This window comes from Artemia sp. Qi Xiang Cuo, chromosome 21 (assembly GCF_049724085.1).
Source record: "Artemia sp. Qi Xiang Cuo chromosome 21, ASM4972408v1, whole genome shotgun sequence".
Lineage (NCBI taxonomy): Eukaryota > Metazoa > Arthropoda > Branchiopoda > Anostraca > Artemiidae > Artemia > Artemia sp. Qi Xiang Cuo.
This window is the reverse complement of record NC_142814.1, coordinates 14,412,979-14,436,020: the sequence shown is the minus strand read 5'-3', so window position 1 is coordinate 14,436,020 and position 23,042 is coordinate 14,412,979. Positions and strand designations below refer to the sequence as shown.

The 23,042-nt window shown below is 36.3% G+C and overlaps 1 protein-coding gene across 2 annotated transcripts in view; it reads left to right on the top strand.

Moving 5' to 3' along the window:
- Pka-C1 (Protein kinase, cAMP-dependent, catalytic subunit 1) overlaps window positions 1–23,042 on the top strand; it is a 464,283-nt gene that overhangs the window by 424,681 nt on the left and 16,560 nt on the right. For both annotated transcript variants that reach the window (XM_089107085.1, XM_089107084.1), the window contains 3 exons: window positions 9,680–9,806; window positions 12,512–12,607; window positions 21,408–21,530. In XM_089107085.1, the coding sequence (XP_088963211.1) occupies window positions 9,680–9,806; window positions 12,512–12,607; window positions 21,408–21,530 (346 nt within the window). The remainder of the gene's footprint in view (window positions 1–9,679; window positions 9,807–12,511; window positions 12,608–21,407; window positions 21,531–23,042) is intronic.

Here is a 23,042-nt window from a genome sequence, read left to right as displayed (position 1 = left end):
TTAAGATACTTAGCCGTAGTTAGTTGAAACTGTGCATAAATATCGTAATTTATAGTCTAATTGTGTGGCTACTAAAGGAACAATGAGCATTTTTTCTGATTTTTTGTGTTTTCGCAAGAAAATAGCTAGCCTTTAACATACTTAGCCGTCGTTTGTGTAAGTTTTTGTGTGTGTGTGTAATTTTTTGTGTGTGTTTTAATTTGTGTGTGTGTGTGTGTGTGTGTAAGTTTTTTGTGTGTGTGTGTGTGTGTTTAAGTTTTTTTTGTGTGTGTGTAAGTTTTTGTGTGTGTGTGTGTAAGTTTTTGTGTGTGTGTGTGTGTAAGTTTTTTGTATGTGTGGGTAAGTTTTTTTGTGTGTGTAAGTTTTTGTGTGTGTGTAATTTTTTGTGTTTGTGTAAGTTTTTGTGTTTGTGTAAGTTTTTGTGTGTTTGTAAGTTTGTGTGTGTGTGTGTTCTGATTTTTGTGTTCTCGCGAGAAAATGGCTCGCCTTGACCATACTTAGCCGTAGTTAGTTGAAACTCTGCATATATATCGTAATTTTTAGTCTAATTGCGTGGCTACTAAGGGAACAATGACAATTTTTTCTTATTTTTTGTGTTTTTGCAAGAAAATAGTTAGCATTTAACATACTTAGCCGTTATGTGTGTCAGTGTTTTTGTGTGTTTTTAAGTTTTTGTGTGTGTCTAAATTTGTGTGTGTGTGTGTGTGTGTGTGTGTGTAAGTTTTTGTGTGTGTGTGTGTGTAAGTTTTTTGTGTGTGTGTGTAATTTTTTGTGTTTTTGTTTGTTTTTGTGTGTGTGTAATTTTTTGTGTGTGTGTGTAAGTTTTTGTGTGTGTGTTAGTTTTTTTGCGAGTGTGTTAGTTTTTGTGTATGTGTGTGTGTTTTTTTGTGTGTGTGTATGTTTTTGTGTGTGTGAGTTTTTATGTCTGTGTTTAAGTTTTTTTTTGTATATGTGCGTGTAAGTTTTTGTGTGTGTGTGTGTAAGTTTTTGTGTGTGTGTGTGTTTAAGTTTTGTTTGTGTGTGTGCGTTAGTTTTTTTTTTGTGTGTAAGTTTTTGTGTGTGTGTGTGTAAATTTGTGTGTGTGTGTGTGTGTGTAAGTTTTTGTGTGTGTGTGTACGTTTGTGTGTGTGTGTAATTTTTTTTGTGTGTTTAAGTTTTTGTGTGTGTGTAAGTTTTTGTGTGTGTGTGTGTGTAAGTTTTTGTGTGTGTGTTAATTTTTTTGTGTATGTTAGGTTTTGTGTGTGTTTTTGTTTTTGTGTGTGGGTGTAAGTTTTTGTGTGTGTGTGTGTAATTTTTTATGTCTTAGTTAGTTTTTGTGTGTGTGTGTTAGTTTTTGTTTATGGGTGTAAGTTTTTGTGTGTGTGTGTAAGTTTTTGTGTGTGTAAGTTTTTGTGTGCGTGTGTAAGTTTTTGTGTGTGTGTGTAAGTTTTTGTGTGTGTGTAATTTTTGGCATTTGTGTGTAATTTTTTTTGTGTTTGTGTGTAAGTTTTTTTGTCTGTGTGAGTTTTTGTGTGTGTTTGTGTTTAAGTTTTTGTGTTTGGGTTTAAGTTTTTGTGTGTGTGTGTAATTTTTTTGTGTGTGTAAGTTTTTTTTGTCTTTGTAAGTTTTTGTGTTTGTAAATTTTTGTGTGTGTGTGTGTTTTTTTTTGCGTGTGTAATTTTTTTTGTGTGTAAGTTTTTTTGTGTGTGTAAGTTTTTTTTTGTGTAATTTTTTGTTTGTGTGTGTAATTTTTTATGTGTGTGTGTAAGTTTTTGTGTTTGTGTCAGTTTTTTTTTTTTTGTGTGTGTAAGTTTTGTTTGTGTGTGTGTAAGTTTTTGTGTGTGTGTGTGTGTAAGTTTGTGTGTGTGTGTGTGTTTAAGTTTTTGCGTGTGCCCATTTTGAAGTTGGAAAATATTTATATTATTTGGAAAAATAGGAATGATCAATAACTAATTTCTTTTTCATTGAAAAAATTCAGAATAGAACTTGAACTTTTCTTCACTTCGTTGAGAAAATTAAAAATTGAACTAGAACTTTTTATCTTCCGGGGAAATATTCACAAGTATGCTATAGCCTTTTCTATCTACTACGGAAAAATTTGGAATAGAACTTTAAATTTCCTTGTGTCTTTAGTGAACTTATAGCTGTAGTGGAAGATTTATATTTTGTATGTAGAGATTACAGTTGGAGTGTGTTCTGTGACAAAATTCAGAAGAGAACTTGAACTTTTCTATCTTCCGGTAAAAATTAGTAAAAATATTTAAATTTTGTTCTTCTCTTTGATAAAAATTTTATCCGAATTGAAAAATTTTTATATTATTTGGAAAAAATTGAATTTTTTAATAACTAATTTCTTTTTCATTGAGAAAATTCAGAAGAGAACTTTAACTTTTCTTAACTTCTTTGATAAAATTTGAAATAGAACTGCTTATCTTCCGAGAAAATATTCGCAACTATGATATAGCTTTTTCTATCTACTAAGGAAAAATTTAGAATTTGTAAAATTGGTTTAAGAAGGATATTAAGAAAAAAACTTGTTCTGAAAAAATATAATAAAGCCTTTTGAAATGTGGAGACCCTTCTGTGTCTCAAATGCACAAAAAAGCATTAAACAAATGGGGATGGGACTCTTTGGGGACCCGGGAGGGCGTTTGGGGATCCGGGGGCCCTTGAGGGCTGGGTGGTCCTTGGGGGACCTTTGAGGACCGGGGGAGGGCCTTTGGGGGTCCGGTGGACCTTTGGGGACCGGGTGAGGGCCTTTGGGGGTCCGGATGCCCTTTGGGAGCTTGGGGGACCTTTGAGGACCGGGGGAGGGCCTTTGGGGTTCCGGTGGACCTTTGGGGACCGGGTGAGGGCCTTTGGGGTTCCGGGAGCCCATTGAGAGCTTGGGGGACCTTTGAGGACCGGGGGCTTCCTTCGGGTTTGGGGTAGGGGGATTGGAACCCTTTGGGGTTGGGGTAGGGGGATCAGAACCCTTTGGGGTTAGGGTAGGGGACCTCACGACACTGTTAAAAAACAACTTGTGTATTATAACGACCACAGAGTTTTACCCTCAAATTCTCTTCTAAAACCTTTTCTAAAATCATCTTTTAAAATGTCTCTAACTGTTTCGCCGAAATAATTCCCTAAAATGGCTAAAACGGTATCGCCAAATAATCCTTAAACGTAATTTCAGCGAGTTCCTTTTGTTTTTGGCATCTCTGTGCTTTCACATTTGAAATTACAAAGAAACCCTTTCGCGCGCTAATCACCTCATCGCTAAGATCAAAACATTCGCTCGGAAACAATTCTTTTTAGAAACAACAAATTAATTCCCCTTTCGTGAATCAATAATTCCCCTTAGAAACAACAAATTAATTCCCCTTTCATGTCAATCAATCAATCATGACATCATCTGTCATGTGTGATCTAAACTGTGCCTCGGAAACAATTGTGGTCGAACTCCAAAGACATTAATTAACTTGACGTCATCTGTCAGACATTATTAAACTTCGCCCGGAAACAATTTGATTAATGACTGACATCCATTGAAGTGAGAAAGTTCCTGTTTTTCCATTCTCAATGACAAGAACCATAAAACAGACATAAATTGCTGTTGACATCCATTAAAGTGAGAAAGTTCCTGTTTTTCCATTCTCAATGACAAAAACCATAAAACAGACATAAATTGCTGTTGACATCCATTAAAGTGAGAAAGTTCCTGTTTTTTCATTCTCACTGACAAAAACCATAAAACAGACATAAATGTGAGAAAGTTCCTGTTTTTTCAGTCTCACTGACAAAAACCATAAAAACATCCATAAATGTGAGAAAGTTCCTGTTTTTCAAATTCTCACCGACAAAAACCATAAAACGACATAAATTACGGTTGACATCCATGAAAAACATCAAATAAATTGTCCAACACACATAACCATCCATAAAAACAACCATCGATGTGAGAAAATTCCTGTTTTTCAATTGAGAAAAATACTGTTTTTCCATTCTCACTGACAAAAACCATAAACCACGTGGTTCTATGCCCAAATAAGGAGCCCTGTCACGACCTCCTGAGGCATCTTTACTCATGTATACTAACGTTTGTATAATTATTGAGTGTAACGTTTCTTTTGATAAGTTGTACTATCGATAAACATGTATCTGTATCAATGGATGCTCCTAACTTTGGTTTGACATTCATAATTATTCTTAAAAAGTCTTGCATTGTTGAAAATAAGTTAATATTGATAACGATATCCTTGAGGTGATGAAAGAACGGTGTGTGTGCAACTCAAGCCTCGTTTAATTCAACCCATTTAACTGAACCTTATTCCCTCGATCGAATACCCGAATTAATCGAATGACGTTTCTTAATGAAGTCATAAGTTCAATTCCAATCGAACTCGATCCCTATTTAATTCAACCCATGTTTAGATCAACCCCGTTTAACTCAACATCCATTTAACTGAACCCCTGTTGAACTCAAGTCCATTCAACCCAAATTGAACGGGGGTTTAGTTGAGCAAGGGCTGAGCTAAATCGGTTGAACTGAACAGGGTTGAATTAGATGGGGAAGATCAATCCTTAGTGACGAAATTCTTTGCTGTTTTCCGGACGTGGGCAGATTGTTATAACAGTATCCATTTATGTAAGCCTCATTCGTAGTGAGATTTTACTAATATCGAAATTTAGGTAGTGCTAATTTGAGCCACTCAGATTTATTATAGAACTTTCTGATTGGCTGAAAGAGTCCGTGACAAATTCTGATTAGCTGAAATTAGCACTAGCGAATTCTCAGTAGTAGTAAATCTCATTGTCAATGGGCCATAACTACCATTTCTGCTATCCACTAATGATCTACCTTTGGAGAATAATTTCATTCAAGAATAATTTATTCATTTAAAAAAAGACGGTGTAAAATAGAAAATTTTCTAAAAAAGTATTGTAGTAATTTTTCTATGATGTTTGATCAGGGACTTATCCAGGATTGTTTTATCGGGGGGGGGGGGGGGCAAATAAAAAAGAAAACATCAAAAATTAGTTAAAATTCATTTTTGTTAAGTTTTTAAGAGTCGGACAAACATTTTCGCCTTGTGTTTAATGTTCTTATATGATTTTGATGTTTGTCTATGATCTTGATGTTGCCAAAATCGCTTGAAGAATGTGGATTCCTCTGACACCTAGAAACAACTGACTTAGAGTTATACTTGCCAAAACAGAGCCATACGTCGAAGTACCAGTTCAGGCGAAGTAAATTAAGATCCAATTATTAATGCAATTTTAATGAGACAAATTAATTAAAACAGTAGAAGCATGGTCAATTTTCAAATAACTTGCTTCTCCAGTCGATGATTTCAATGATTTTCATAAGCCAGCTTCGCTCACTCTTTGATGTTCGCAACTGGCCCTTTTTTTGCCGTTGAGATGTTGCAATTACCTCCTCCTGTGTGTCTCAATTCTGATCGATCTTCCTCTCAGTCTTGTATCAAATCTCTCCCACCAACTTCGATGTTTTTCATAGTAACTGCAGAACTTGATAATTATTCAGAACGCACCCAAGATATGAAGCTAGTAATCCTAATGAAATATACCTAATCCTAATCCTAAATCCTAATCCTAATGAAATATGATAAAAATATAATACTTTAGAAACCAAATTATGGGAACCCACTCCAGAAAATTATGGAAAGCAGGCCCCCCAGAACGCATTATATTAAATACCTTACCCCTAACCACCTCTATATGTTAAATATCTAATTAAGATAAACCTACATCGTAGTTTTTCTCACTCAAAATTAGCAAGTCATAACCGATTGTAGAGAGGCAAACTCGTTTTGGTCAGATCTTCAGAGCGAAATTCTTGAGTGTGTTATGAATAATTAACAAGTACCGTAACTGCTATTAGAGTGACTATGACACAACCGGAGATATTTGAAATGGAAGCAGGATAGCTCTTAATCCATTTTATGTGCCATCCCCTTGTCTCCCGCTGGATCCACAGGGTTTTACGATATACACTTTATTATCTTGCAGTTTTCTTAAGTTTGTCTATTTTTGGCTTTTAATCCCTGAAATGCCACCCCTCCAAGTAAAATACAACATGCATGTATTTTTTCATTTACGGATGGATAGTTTTATTGTAGAAAAAACGGTACTGTTCTAAAATGCGGGAAACACGCGTCGAGAAAAGCAAAGCTTAGGTAGCCATTACCCGGTAATTGCCTATCTGACGCTGTATAACAAGGGGTTTCTCACTCTAGGAACTATATTTAAACTTTAGTTTTCTGGGGTTTATGGAAAATAGGTACCTTGTTAGGTTAGATTACGTATTTAATATATGCTATGCTTTACCCCCCCCCCCCAATGTGCAAATATATAACCGGAATTCTCTTGTAAACTATTATATTTTTATCCTATTTTGTTTTATTTCATTAGCATTGACCAAACTTCACTTATCGCGTGTTTCCCGGATTTTAGAACAGTACCAAAAATCGAAGTGTAGACATTAAAACTTGAGGTTCACGGGTAACAACGAGGGGGCGCTGACTTCTCGCCACCTAGTGCACATCTCAGAACGCCACTTATGCCACATGGCTCCGCCTCGCTTGTTATAGTCCCTAAAACGCTTGACATTGTTCCGCCACGCTTGACGTGACCCACCTGGTGTCTATTGTTTCTGAGAGAGTGCGGGACCTCGGGGTTACATCTAGATATGACTCCTGCATAACCACGGCCAATTAATTGGTAAACACAACCCAGCAATATGTGGCATGGTTTATTACCGTCTTTTACACTCAAGATTATCACGACTATAAGCCATTCATCCAACAGGCGACAGGAAATTGAAAAAGAGTAATATCATGAATAAGTACCTAATATCTTTTTTTCAGACAATTTCAAATAAATCTATTCTTTAAAACCACAATTATATTCTATCATTAACCCTACACTTTAAGCCAGTTTGAAATTGGATTCTTTACCAGATCTGCCGGCATAAAGAATGTTAAACAAGACATAGTTTTTTTTGCGGTTTCATTCCGCTTGTATGCTTGTGTGTTGTGGAGTCACATCTAGATGTTCTGGTGGTCTATTATTATCTCCGTGCTATATATCTATCCTCCCCCCCCCCCAATGTTTCAAAAATTGAAAGAGTGAAATGAATCAAAAATTGTTTATATTGAAGCAATTGAATCGCGACTTTTAATCAGACATAAAAAGTGCCATAACAAAAGAATTATAGCCATGGTTATTATTCGGAGTTAATTCTAGCCACGGCATTCAATTGACTAAGGAACACACAAGCATACAAACGGAATGAAACCGCAAAAAAAAAAACAAAAAAAAAAACAATGTCTTGTTTAACATTCCTTACCCCGGCAGATCTGGTGAAGAATCCAATTTCAAACTGGCTTAAAGTGTAGGGTTAATGATAGAATATAATTGTGGTTTTAAAGCATAGATTTATTTGAAATTGTCTGAAAAAAAAAGATATTAGGTACTTATTCATGATATTACTCTTTTTCAATTTCCTGTCGCCTGTTGGATGAATGGCTTATAGTCGCGATAATCTTGAGTGTAAAAGACGGTAATAAACCATGCCACATATTGCTGGGTTGTACTTACCAATTAATTGGCCGTGGTTGTGCAGGAAATAATTCAATCCACGAAGCTGAGAAAAATTAATTAAATTAAAATAAAAATTAATTACAAGTATTGCTTTTATCCGAGCTCTACTTAATTAAGTCGTTAAAAGATGTCACTGAGAAATTGAGCCTTTGTAAAAATTATCTATTTAGTGCTATCAAGACGACTCTAGTAAATGAGCGTAACAAGGCTGCAACCAGGTTGGGGTTATGTGGTTTGACCCCTCCCTCCCCCCAAATATTTGTCCGACTCATAAGCATATAAATAATTTTTTTTGTATTATCCCCCCCCCCTGCCCCTCGAACAAAAATCATGGATACAGCCCTGAGCATATAAATAGCTCTCAACAATGTTCCAGTGCCCCACTACTGTTGACAAAAAAGTATTTTTTATGCTTGAGATAAAGGCCTAAAAATTCCTGATAAAAAATTTCGAACATTGATATTAGACTATTTCGTGCGTACAGATGGATAAAGAGTTCGATTAAAGATGGGGTGGGGGAAGCTCTTTAATTCAAAAATAAGCATTTCCAAGTTATGAATTTGGTAAGCCTACCCTGTTTTGTCTCACGACTGGGAGTCGAGTTGAAACTTTCAGGGAACGTTGTATTTTTGGGTGGGGGTGATAAAGAGATTTCGAGTTTTTTGCGGGGGTGGGGTAGTTTTTCGATCCTCATTAAAGGGTATATTTCATAGTTTTTTCTTTATTATTCTTGCCATCCAACAGGCTTTGCTGCTAGTTTGAAAATATGCTCTTTTGTAAACCCCTTGCAGGAAGGACAGCACAACTCTGTATAATGATTTAAAGAGACTGAAAAATTGTAATATGAAAGCAAAATAGAAAAAAGTCGGACCATCAGGAACATATCGGGACAGATCAGACTAAAAATCGGCGGAAATTTGCGTATTTCAATAAGTCAGGTTTGTGTTGATCAGTAGCAGTGTTTCCGCTGTCCTGGAATTTTTAGATTTTCGTAGAAAAAAGATTTAGTTTGGGGGGGGGGTTCACTTTCTGCCACCTGGTGTATATCTCAGAAGGCCAAGTGTGTGACGCAGCTCCGCCACGTTTGGCGCGCGCCACTTGGTGTATGTGATTTGTGAATGTGGGTGCTCCCTCGGATTTGGTTCTCCGAATTCTCATAGAAATCATCCTACCCACCGATATTCTTCCCAAAAATCAGATTTCGTTCTTTTTCGAAATAAATTTGCTTCAAGTATCCGTGTGATCTTAGTAAGTTTGTATTTTCGCTGATATAAATGATTTTATTTATCCCAATCTTCTTAGAAAAGTTGGCATGTTAATAAGCTTATGTTCTGAATCAGGGTAAAAACATGCTAAGCTGATGTTGTGGAAAAGTGAGCTAGGTTCTACTTGAATCGAAAAAATGAGCTGAATTGTTGCCAAGAAGAATTAGCCCAAACTGCAAAATTTTTTATTCATTGCACAGCGGCAGCATATGGTATGGAGGCAAGTTAAGTCCTGACTTGGTAAAAAAAAAGTCCAGAGCTGGTGCGACAATGAGCCAAGCCCTGAGTTGGTGCAAAAATAAGTAAAGCTCATGCTGTAGAGTTTAAGAAGTGCAGTGAAAAAAAAAGCGAAGTCCTTAACGTCCTTACTGGGAGCTGACTGTTCAAAAAAAACCTTAAACCCAACACAGTGTAAGAACAAGTCCAAATCTAGTGTAAAAACGACCAAACTTTTAAGCTAGTGCCAAAACAAGTGACCTCTAGAATGCTGGGTTTTTTCTTCACTGCACCATAACTTGGTGCAAAAACGAGTTAAGGCATGACCCATTGAAAAATCTCAAGTTCAAGCTGCAGACTCACTGAGTTTAATAAAAAAAAAAGCCAATTTCTGGCTCAATACAAAACAAGAAAAACTGCAAGTAGATGCGGGAACTAGTAAAGTTCAGATTGCAGATTTACTTGATAACAAATCGATTTATTATTCGATTTTATTCGAATATAAAATCGAATAAAGCTCGAATATTGCTCAAAACTGTTATTTACTTGCTTTTGTTGTTTGGCCTATATACTTTTATTGTCTCACTAATTTATTTTTCTCTTTTATTTTTTAGTGAGCCCCATTCTAGGTTTTATGCTGCCCAAATTGTTCTTGCCTTTGAATACCTGCATTACTTAGACCTCATTTACAGAGACCTCAAACCAGAGAATTTATTAATTGATGCTCAAGGGTATCTCAAGGTAAGAACTTAAAACACACAACTTTACTCTGCTCTGAGTTAACACAACCTTAATCTTGTAGAGAGCAAATTGCTTGCCTTAATTTCATAGCAGTGCTATTAATGTTTACCTATGTTGGTAATCATAGTTAATCCTTTACAAAAGGATTTTTTTTGGGGGGGGGATAAAAAAAACTTCAAAAAACGCATAAAAAGTTATTGTTTACCTATGTTGATAACCCCTCCTCCCCACTCTTGATATCTTGATTCCTACAAGCAGAAGATAAGACTTATTTCAAGACTTATAGATGGCTTAACTCACTCACACACACAAAAAAACAGTGTATAAAAAATTTGAATACTTAGATAGATTAAATAGACTCCAATGAATATTGTGCAAAAAGAGAGAAAAAAGTAAATAACTTCTAAGAAGCCAACAATTCCCAAATAATTTTTTTTAACAAGCTAAAAGAGTGGCGCTATAGAGGTGATTGCACACATACGGTGGCACCATAGAGCTGATTGCACCGTACAATGGCACCGTAGGCATCCTATTCCACACAATATGACTCGCCATTACTGGATTGAAGTCTGACCTTAGAGATGGAGTACAATGAATTTGAATGTGATTCATTTATTACGAAGATGATAATTATTTTGATCAGAAGTAAGGGGAGGCTGAGCCCTAAGGGGAATAGCAAGGTCACCGTGAGTCAAGCTGAGAAACTGTAAAACAAACACTCGAAAGAAAATATAGGGATTCCAGGTCAAATAAAATTAAAGGAAGAAAAATTGTGGATTACACTTATGTTTTTATACTGGTTTAAAATCAAACAATTCGTGGTAAAGCTCAAATTTACTTACATTGCTCACGTTACTGACAGAATTTGCTCCGAAAGATGGTATAACATAGCACAAAGTCTTAAGTGATGCTGGTGTGAAAGGCTCTACGGCATAGTGTGAAAGGACCTTTATAGTTTTCTGTGGCTTTGAAAACCAGTCAACTTTTTTTTTCTTTTTTTTTCTTTTTTTTTGCACTTTAGTGACTTAGCGTACGAGGCATGTGAAGCTTCAGCAGGTTCTTTTTAAGCTGACTGCTTAAAGTAAGCACGTTATTAAAAATCAAGATATGCCTGTTTTGGAATCTTACATAAACATTACTCCTAACAAAAAAAAAAAAAAAAAAAAAAAAAAAATAAAATCATGCCTACTTTAGATGGTTAAGATAGGCTTTAGGTAACTCCCATTAAACCAGTTCTTTTTCTAGATAGAGTTGTTTGCATTCCGCGTGTCTAAACACAGTTGAGTTAATGGATAGTATTTAAACCATGTCAAACCATATATGACCTACCATCGATTGATATGTTTTAGTTTGAACACCGTGATCGTTACTAGGTGTGTTTGAAACATAAATCATACTAACTGTTCCTTTTAGAACTATGCTGAACATGATAGCAGAACACTATTAATGGAATCCTATCACTAACTTAATCTTATTTAAGTGTTTTAGTTGCGTGTGCAGATCAACGCTATGCAGAAGATGAAGAAGTTTTTCTAAACCGGTGGTCTCCACTTTGTGGGACAGACCTCAGGTTGGGTGCAGGGCATGTAGATCAAGGGGGGGGGGCTTTATATATTAAGCCTTTTCTTTTTTTGGAGGAACTTACAGTATGGATACTAAAGCCTTTTTAAAACCTAAATATAACAATATTGGCGTGTCTGCAACACATTTTGTAAATGCTATTGGCTCGTATCGTTACTACTGCAAGGTCTTGTTACTACACAAGCCATTTGACTTGTCGATGAAAAAGCCATTTTTTGAACAGTACGTGTTTTTCTTTGATTTCAGTGTCCCACTTCAACTATTAAAAAAAAAACTTTTGCTCGCTTGACCAATGGTCCACGTTTCGCAGGTACCAATCTCCTGGTTTTCTGCCTTTGGCCGGAAGTGTTATATGTAATTGGGGGTAAACCATCTGACGCTTCTCATGTTTTCCCCTAGGACCCTTCCCCAGGACTTTCCTCCAGCACCCTTCTTATGATTTCTCCAGGCACCCATTTGGGAATGGGTTGAATCTGGTTGAGTCACACTGCTGAATATTGCTGGTTTACGTCTATGACGTCTTTTTGTAAGCTAATCCGATTATTTCTTATTGTGTGCCAGGAAAGGGAAGCCCCGCCTTAAATAAACGCGGTTGGTTTTTGTGTGAAATTTTAAACCAGTAAAAAAGCATAAAGTTTTGAGACACTAGTATTCTTCTATTAAACTTTGTTTCGTTATGGCATTGCTATTATTTCTGATTACTATTATTAATTTACTATTACTGTATTTCATTACTGAAATATTACTATATTTTATTACTATTCAAAAAATTGGGTAACTTATAAGAGTAGAAACTTGCTCTAGTGTCGACAAATAAAACTATCAACGCCATCTAGCGTCTGGGGTCACTTGGCATTTTTAAAAGATTTATAACCGTTTTTTTTCCGGAACTGAGATCAGACACTTATTACTACCCTAATTATACCAATTACACTAATTAAATTAGTTAGTGGAAAAAATGCCAAGTGTCGCCAAACGCCAGAGGGCGTTGATAGTTTTTTTGTCGACAAACATAAGAGTTTTCACCCCACACTCTTTGATGACTATATTGTTAAATTTCTATTATTATATTTACGGGTTAAGTTTACTTTGCTTCAATATTATTTTTACTAATATTATTTTAGGTAACAGATTTTGGTTTTGCCAAGCGAGTGAAAGGCAGAACGTGGACTTTATGTGGAACTCCAGAATATTTAGCACCAGAAATTATTCTCAGCAAGGTATTCTATTTCTTCTTCTTCTAAGTGTATTCTTCTTCTTCTTCTTCTTCTTCTTCTTCTTCAAGGTATTCTTCTTCTTCTTCTAAGTGTAGACCAGAGGCTTTGAGGTTTGCCATATACAAGAGGTTTGGGCTTGACTCTGGGTTGTAGAGGTGTTTTAAGTATCAAGAACAATAAAAATGCAATCGGATTGTTTCAATTGGTTAAATGAAGACCTGTGTAACCATGTATACTTTAAGAAATTAGGAATTGAATTTTCGGTACTTATCTGTTATAGCGACGACATTCAAGAAGTGAATTTAGGTTAATCCTAAATAAGTATACCTAAGTATGATGAAAATAAAATACTTTAGAAACAAATGTGGGCTATATATTTGCACATTAGGGGGGTGGGGGGGGAGTAAAGTATAGCGGATCTGCATGTAATATGTGTTAGGTACAATTATTCTGCATATTATGAAGTAAAGTTTGTTTCCTAACTTCACACTATCCAAATACTTTACCCCCCCCCCTAATGTGCAAATATATAGCTTATATTATGTGTTTACCATCTAATATGTCACTTGTTTTTGTCTTGTCTCACACTAAGCTGAAAAAAACTAACGAAAGAAGCCGGTTCTACAGTGCGTTAATGAATGAAGAACTCGAGTGTCGACGCTATAACAGATAGATACCTAATTTTTAATTAGAAATTCGTAATTTAAATTAAAATTTTTTAAGTGCATGTGTAGTTATGCAATTTTGGTAGTAGCCCCAAATTTGAAAAAAGAAACGTGGGGAGAAAATTTGCACAAATAAACATAGACATATATATTGACACACCCGAGATAGCACTAAGAAGCACTAAAACTGAGCTGTTTACAAGTTACATAAAATTGCACAAACACAAACTACGATTACTTTATGCTGTTAAATAGACCCGTGTAAAAGGGAACAAAAGAATGCTGATACCGCGTTGTGTGGCTTATCCTGTCTTCTGGTGAGTGTGTTCGGGGGGAAGATACATCTATATTTTGCCCTTTTTAGAATGTATTGTCCAAATTTGATTAAAAGATTTTGGCGGCGGTTGTGGAGTGACTCAAGTCCTGGTAATTAAAGGGACTTTACGTAGAAAGTGTAGCTTTCTCCCGTCATAATTTTACAAGCACGTATTCGTATGGCCTCAATATCTTGGTTTAGCACGGATCTTAAATGTATGCTTGGGCCCCAAACAGGACACGCGTATTCTAGTACAGGCAGACCGTAACTAAAAACATATAGCTACAAACAGCTACTAAAAACATATGGCAAGAAACAGCTTAAGAATGTGTAGCCTTCCTGTGGCAACAAACAGCTACTAAAAACATACTAAAACATACTAAAACACTTAAAAAGATATGGCAATAAACAGCTTAAGAATTTGTAGCTTTCCTGTGACAACAAACATATGGCAACAAACAGCTTAAGAATGTGTTGCTTTCCTGTGGCAACAAACAGCTGCCACAAACATACTAAAACACACTAAAACACACGGCAACCAACAGCTTAAGAATGTGTAGCTCTCCTGTGCCAACAAACATATGACAAAAACAGCTACTAAAACATACCAAAACATACTAAAAACATATGGCAACAAACAGCTTAAGGATGTTTAGCTTTCCTGTGGCAGCAAACATATGACAACAAACAGCTACTAAAACATACTAAAACACACTAAAAACATGGCAACAAACAGCTTAAGAATGTGCAGCTTTCCTGTGGCAACAAACATATGACAACAAACAGCTACTAAAACATACTAAAAACACACTAAAAACATAGGGCAACCAACTGCTTAAGAATGTGTAGCCTTCCTGTGGCAACAGACATGTGACAACAAACAGCTACTAAAACATACTAAACACACTAAAAACATACTAAAAACATAGGGCAACCAACTGCTTAAGAATGTGTAGCTTTCCTGTGGCAGCAGACATATGACAACAAACAACTACCAAAACATACTAAAAACATATGAGACCATGAGATCCAGATGTGGCATACGCGAGTGAATGAGACCCGATCACTGGAGTTATATGCAAAGGCTAATGAGCAGTAGGGAGAAGAATTGTATTTTAAGGCGGAGCTTCAAAAGAGGCAACAAAAGTTAATTATTTGTGTTAGGTCAGATGGGTTACCACTAGGTGAGAGAAGGAAGTACCTAGGAGGGGTTAGGCAAGCTTCTGGTCCTTACTTCTGTTCTATGTGCGGGAAAGAGGAAGATTTGGTTCATTTTGCGGGGAAGGGCAGTGAATTAATAGATTTAAGGAAAGAATTGTTTGGTTTGAGGTTTGGGAGAGTGATGAGATAATAAATTTGTTGGCAAGGAAAGATATGGGAGGTATAAAGAGATTCGGAAGGTTCCTGACGATGGGTATAGAGCACAGAGAAAGGTTTTTTGAAGATTAGGGGTGAGGGTGATATTTCACTAGCCTAGATTATACTTTTGTGCCAATTTAAGTTTGTATGAAAGTGTCTTTGTTTTTGTAACCACGGCCCTTTGGGCTTTTGTGTTAATAAATTCTATTCTATGACAACAAACGGTTTAAGAACGTGTAGCTTTCCTGTGAAGTTGTAGTAGTCTTTGCGAGCAGGGGCGTAATTTGCTATGGTGTGGGAGGGGGGGGGGCATTGCCCCTCCCAGACCTCAGTTTGACCCCCTTCAGACCACAGTTTGACCCTCCCCCCAGCTGAAATATTGTTTCTTCAGAAATCTCGTCAAAACCTACGTAATTCAAGCAGCCACAGAAACGGGTCAGTTTTCTTTAGGATATCTTTACCTTTATGGTACTATATAGTTCGTTTTTTCTTTTCACTATCAGTTTCACTTGATTTAGGATAATTGGCTTCAACCCCTCCCCCCCCCCTCTGAATTTTGTCGAAATCGCACCACTATTGTGAACAGATTGTCTGGATTTTTACGGGCGAAAAGTGCAGTCAGATGCGACTAATTAGTTTTGCTTATTTCTTCTCATGGGTTAAGGTGGCAACACTGGTGAAATAGGGGTACTTCCTAAAAAACCTGATAATTTTGAACCTAAACAACAAAATTTAGGTAATTGTGGTTTTCAGGTATGAACAGACTTAAGATGGGTCCAGGGAAGATAATTTCTTAAACCACATTGGCCTGACATCACATAAAGAAAGAAAAACGAGCAAAAATGGGGTTTTTATAGGCCAAATGACGATACTGAAAAAAACAAAGCGAATATTTCGAGAGGAAAAACGCCTCTCTTCTTCAGCACGAAACGAAACGATGTATCAATAAAAGCCAAAAATTAAAAGAATTAAAACCAACTACCTAACAACCATAAAAGCGAGTTATTCGCCAATATCCGCGATTTGCACAAAATCCAAAAATCATGACCTGCCATCGACGGATACTAGCGAGCAACTGACAAATGAAAGGAATCAATTCATTCACTCGAAAAAAACAAAACGAACCAGCAATTAAATAAGTTGGAAAACTATGTCATTTGATTTCGGATTTTAATTAAGGCATTTCTTGCAGACACCCTTTGAGACCCATTGATATATTTAATTGATTGATTTAAATGTATATTTAATTGATTTTTTTAATTAATTGATTTAAATGTATATTTAATTGATTGATTTAATTGATTGATTTAAATGTATATTTAATTGATTTAAGTTAAACAATAATCGTCTATAAAATGAACATTTAAACCTAATAATAATACTTATTAGAACTCAAATTTAACAGTAATACTATTAATAAAAATAAAACATTTAAATTTAATAATAGCAATAATGCTTTTAAGTAACGAAGCTCCCTCTTTGGTGAAATTTTCAACTGAACTTAAGAATATTATAGACTACATACTGCCCTTTATCACCATCGGCAGTTTTCAACAGGGCAATGCGATCTTGAATTGTAACCTCAGTATATGAACATACGAGTATATAAACACTTTACTTACCCTAACAAAAAGACTGCTGGAGCTTCTTGCTACATAATTTTTCCCGTTGAGCCTATGACCTGATCCATATGGGCAAAATCTTCAAGGGGCTTGGGGCATTGACTATCTAGGCAATACTCCTTGGGGGGGGGGTTAATCACCTACTGATAAGATTTGGAAAGGTTCGAAGAAATGGGCTAAACTGAAGGTGAAGAGTCTAAGTCACTTTGGAAATAATTAAAATACGCTCATTAAAGTTCCTTTACTGAGGAACATATTAATGTAATTTCTTCGCTTCTATTATTATTGGTATATTTTTTTTTATTCAATTTGATACTCCCAAATAATTAGAAAAATAGGGTTACAGTCATTGTTATCTTAATTCTATAATGGCGGGGGGGGGGGTATACCCACCCTATATTTTGAAAAATTTCATTTTTAGGGTGCTTCCATTGAAAGACACCTTTTTGGTATAAGAAAACGGTAAGAAACGTACAAAGAAAAAGACAAATGGTAAGAAAACGACAAACAAATCTGTTCCCCTAGATTTCGGAAAATACATTCTGGCCTCTGCCCCTAAATTTTCTTGACGCCCCCGATCTTCAGCCGAGTTGCTGTTCTAAATGGCTATTGGTTCCGAAGAAGAGGGAGGTGGGGTCTATTTAATTGTCTTATATTTATTAGTAAACTTTACTGGTCGTCCAAGCCGAGTGGTTGGTACGCTGGATTTGGAGTCCTTTGTCCGAAGGGCGTCCTTTGTCCAAATCCAATTATTTGGTTTGGGACGGGGGCCAGTGGCGTGGCTCTGTAAGCTCAGCCAAAGTCGATCCAGCTTTAAATGGGTACCTGGAGAAATCTGGAAAAGATAAGCAGGAAGGGTGTACCAAAGTACAGGATGACTAGCCCCCATCCCCACATTGCACATCCTGGCTGAAGGGCCTTGAGATGGAGATCATCACCGCCGGTTTGGACCTTAAGGGTCCAGTGCCGTATCCTTTATCCTATCCGGGTTGCAGCGGTGGCTAGCAGCTTAGTAAGAGACGTTCACGTACCATAGTAAAAAATAAAATAGCCCATAACTCCTAAAAATAAAGTCAGATCGAAATACGAAGTACACTATCAGAACCGCCTTGTCCGAAACCTTTATATTGGAAAATTACCGTTTCTTGGCTTGAACAAGAAGGGAAATATATTGGCTTGAAATTTTTCTATAACACTGTTGTAGCTTATGTTATTATAATATCAGGATATCCGGGTTGCAGCGGTAGCTAGCAACCCAGTAAGAGACGATCACGTCCAATGTTAAGAAATATAAAAACCCATAGCTCCTAAAAAAGGAGTCAGATCAATGGTGTACAAAAAGCACACCATTAGAACCGCCTTGTCCGAAACCCCTGTATAGGAAACTTTCTGTCCCTTGGCTTGAACGGCAAGGGAAATATATTGGCTTGAAAATCAAGAAAAGTGGCAGCTACTACAACATTCTGCCTGAACCGTATATTTTTTTCTTTTCCACAGATAGCTTGGCACTGGAACATCGTAGAGAGTTGTTCAATGGCTCATTTTAAAGGAAATTAATTGGGTTAAAAATCTTTTGTAACAAAAATAAATTATTTCTAATTACATAAAAGATCGATACAGTTCATTTATAAATGGGGCATATGCTAGTGTCATCAGATATAGGTGAAACCTAGTAAAAAATAAACCGCTACACACAGTAAAAGAATTACTAATAAAAGGGATAAGGGCCTTTTATGCGACCTCCTAGGTTTCCTTCTATGAAGGGTATATGTTCTCCTTATGCATTAATTAAGACCAGACGAAATATGCTTCCCGCAATTTGTGTATAAGCTTCTTAAGGCGTAGAATCTGTATGACTGTTATTACGCCATTTAAGCCGGGGCTTAAGGTTTATTTTCACTGTTCAATTTTTCCGTCTTTTCTTTTTTTTACTCATCTGTGGCTCTGATGTATAAAGCCCAGGCATTATTTTTGATCTTTTTTGGCGCCCTATCAACGGAAGACGCCTTTGCTATCATTTAATAGCTAAGGTTCAGTCCGTCTAACAAACTGTATTTTTGAAATTCGGTGTTTCAGCAAATAATTTAAATGTTTTCTTTTTGTATATTTTCTAAGTAAACACTTGTTTCCATACAAGTCTTATGATAATTGAACCCACATAGTTGTGATATCTTTTTGTAAAATAAGAAAGCCTAACAGTGGTACAAATATTTTCTTTGCCCCTTCTAAACATTAAAAAATGCTTTTTTTTCGTATTTCCATGGAAAAAATCGACCCCCCTCTCATATTTTGAAAAACGATACCTTTCTAGATATTAAAAAAAAAATCCTCCCCTCCTGAGTTGTCAAAAATTGGCGCCCCTGAAGCCTAAATAAAACATCTAAACTGCGTTATAATATACCAACTATTCAAATGTCTGCAACTTCATAAGAAATATCTGGACACCAGATTAAGTTGTGGAAACACCTATTGAGAAATGTCTCATTTACAAACTATAATAAAAAGACGCCATATGGATATGCCTCATTGTGTTTACAATTGAATATCTTTAATTTATTGCTATTTATTATCTAATTACTATTTAAGAATATGATTATTGTGATGAAGTAAAAACATGAATAAAAAGAAGAAAAAATGAAAAGGAAGGTACATAATGTGGACCCATATTTACTATTTACAATAAGAAAAACTTTTGAAATAAAATCTAACAACAAAATGCAAAGGATTTTAAACTGAAATCAAATAGTTTACCCGACTTTTGATGCGACCGGCACGAAAGAAAAACTGTTTCATAATTATTAGTCCAAAATCAAATAAAGATTTTCTGCTTTGTCTACTTTCCACTTAATGCAGTCAAATTTCCGAAATCTGATATTCCCACCTGATACTAGATAAATTTTAGTAAGACTGTTTACTAATTCCTGAGACCACACTGGCTAAATATGACAAAGGAGGAAACGTAGTATAATACGATGGTGAATTATATCTTCTAACTAAGATAGTGAATAATAAAAGAAGATAAATTTGATTAAGAATATATGTATGAAGAATAGAATAGAATATTGAAAAGAATATAATAAAGAGTATATATGTATATAAAAAATTTACATTTGCTAGTATACTAATAAAATTCCTAGTATTTCGGCTTTATTTCTGGAAGCTTTTATCCAAGGAACAAAAGAGAAAAGAAAAACCCAGATTAAACAATTAAACACATACTGCTGCTACTACTACTACTAACAACTCACCGCATCACCAAGCCGCCTGAGGCCAACACAGCTACGCGTGCTCTGCCTCCATCCCAATCTATTCAGAGCCTTCCTCTCTATATCCTCCTAGGAAGTCCCATTTCCCTTAAATTTTACGACATCCCCCCACCCCATCCGTGTGTGACCTGCTTTCCGTTTAGCCTTCGACGGTTGGCCAATAAGGACAATCTTTGGCAATTTGTCATCCTTCATCCACAGAACGTGCCCTAGCCGTCTCGTCCTTTCTCTCATTATAACCCTAAAAAGCGACAGGGGCGGATCCAGCATTTTATTTTTTTTGGGGGGGGGGGGCGGCAAAATGGTTGATCCGGTAAACTTGTGTTATTAGCAAGTTTAATTAACGCAAACTTGCGTTAATTAGGTGAATTACACTACTTTAGACTATGTTAGGGGGAGGGGGCGCCCCTCACCCCCCTGGATCCGCCACTGAAAAGCGGGATTGAACCACACTTTTCTGTAAAACTCATACTAGAAAATAACATAATATGAGAAAGAAACACATATACTACTCACGTATACAGATATATAACATACTAAATAAATAATATAACATGAGACAAAATAAAAAAGTAATATAATATGATATTAGATTACAGCTGCACAAATGTCTCTTATTTTCTGCTTTCGCCTTTCCTACTTTCTACTCTCTCTACTTTTCACTTAATGCAGTGGATTTTTGAAAGCTGATGCTAGATAAACTTAGGTAGTTAGTAGGTAGAACTACTAACTAACTACTAACTGAACTACTACTAACTGAGAGCAGCACAAATTCTTCTTATTTTTCTAAGCAGTTTCGGTTTATTGTTACTTTTCTTAGCACACTTTCCACGTAAGCCTGTGGACTTTTCTTTAAAAAACTTTTATGTTTTCGATAATATTTTGGAGGTGTTGATAGGTGGTTATTTGGTGACATATGTTTCAGGCTATTTAAAAATTAGATGGCAATGCTATTTATGTAGAGGTTGCAAATTGTTAAAATCCCCAGTGCTTGGTGTATATTTCTTGAATTTTAGTAGGCTATTTGTGAACGGCTCGACTAGGAGCCGTCCTAGCCGGGTGGTTGGCACGCAAGACTTGAAATCCTTTGTCCATGAGGACGGGGGTTCGAATCCCAGGCGTTACTGGTTATATAGTTTGGAACGGAGGTCAGTGGAGTGACTCTGTAAGCCCAGCCAGAGTAAACCTAGCTTTAACTGAGTACCTGGAGAAATCTGAGGAAGATAATCAGACAGGGTGTGCGAAAGCACAGGATGGCTGCCTCCCCTCCTCATTGCACTTCCTGGCCGAAGGGCCATTAAACAAACATTCATACGTACAATTATCTTTCTTTAAAGCAAAAACCATGTGTTTTTAGGTGCGGGTACCGGGTATGTTACCTAATATGTTGGAAAGCAACCCTTATAGTTTCCCACTATACAGAGACCAAAAATGCCTTCATTAAGCCCTCACTGGTTTTATTATATTTTAGGGTTATATTTATTTTATTATTTTATTTCATTTATATATATTTATTTATAAATATATTATATATTTTTATTTATGTTTATTTTATTTAATACTATTTTATTTCAGGGTTATAATAAAGCTGTTGATTGGTGGGCATTAGGAGTCTTAGTCTATGAAATGGCAGCAGGATATCCACCTTTTTTTGCAGACCAGCCGATTCAAATCTACGAGAAAATCGTCTCTGGAAAGGTAAGTCTCCTTCGTCTTCTTGTTTGAGTCGTTAAAGATTGGATTTGGTAAGTCGTAACAAAATTTGCTAACAGTTTGTATTTGGTAAGTTTACGTTTACGTTGGATTTCGTAAGTTTGCATTTTGTTATGTTACGAATTGGTAAACGTAACAAAATGCATATAAACAACTTTTCGGTGCATTTTTCTAAATGTTTTTTTTTAAACCTATATTAAAAGTGACTCTCTAAGCACAGCCAGATACGACCCAGCTGGGGAAAATAAACAGGAAAGGTGAGTGAAAGCATAGGATAGCTGGCCCCAACCCCCTATTACATTTTCTGGCTGAAAGGGCCGTGAAACGGAGATCAGTACCGTCGGTCTGGACTTTAGAGTTCTCTTACTAGCTCAAGCGCTCTGAGTTTCTTGTGTGAGCCTTTGCTATGAGCTTGTATGAGCTTTTATGAGCCTAACTCATGAAGTTTTCTAGAATTGATAAAATGTGCTTTAAATATTAATATGGCTTATAATTCCGCTAAAATCTCTGGAATTTGAAAAGAAAAAACTTTACTCAAACCAAGATGAAGGGAACACATATTGTTTCCAAATTTTTCAAAAACTAAGAAAGCTTTGATGTTTCTTCTATGTAATTTTCTAAGCCTTAGAAATCGATAATGACAAGAGACAGTATAGGGGCTTGAAAAAAAGCACATTTTGGAGTAAAATTTAGTGTCTTAATTCATTCCTGTAAGAATCTTTTCCCTAAGTTATCTGCAATCCATGATGGCAAAAAGCCCATCATCTGGAATTTTACTCCGTTTTGATGTTTAATCCCTTGATGTTGTAATACATTGTCATCGGAATGGACAGCTTCACTTACCTTAATAGTATCATTAGTAAAGGTGAAGATGTGCAGTGAAGATGTTAAAAGTAGAAAAGCCAAGGATCAGGCTGTTCTTCACAGTTGGAAAAACGTTTGGACGAATAGGAGCATAAGTCTGTGAAGCAAGCTTGGAAAATTGGGAGTTACATTGATGACAGTTGTCAAGTATGGTTCTGAAGCGTAGCTGCTCCGAAAGACGGGGGAGTAGAGGAGGTTTCTTTGCTAGAGGTTTTCCAGAGGAATCGCCTACGTATTGTTTTGGGTACCCAACTGACTGATCGTATCTCAAACAGTAAGCTGTACGAAAAATGCGGTTCAGTCCCTCTTTCTAGGGCTGGAATGAGAGAAAGGTTGAGACGGCGAGGACAGACTCTGAGGATGACAGATGACAGACTGCAAAAGATCGTCCTTGTGAGCCAACTATAAAGGGCCAGACGAAAAGCAGGTCATCCCCAAATGGGCTGGGAGGAGGTAGTAAAGAAAGATTTAAGGGAATTTGGAAATTCCTGGGAGGATGTAAAGAGGAAGGCCTTGAATGGATTGGGACGGATGAGGAGTGAGCGCAGCTGTGTTGGCTTCAGGTAACTTGGGGCCGCAAGGAGTTCCTAGCAGTACTAGTAGCATCAAAAGTGCATATTCTGATCAAATTTG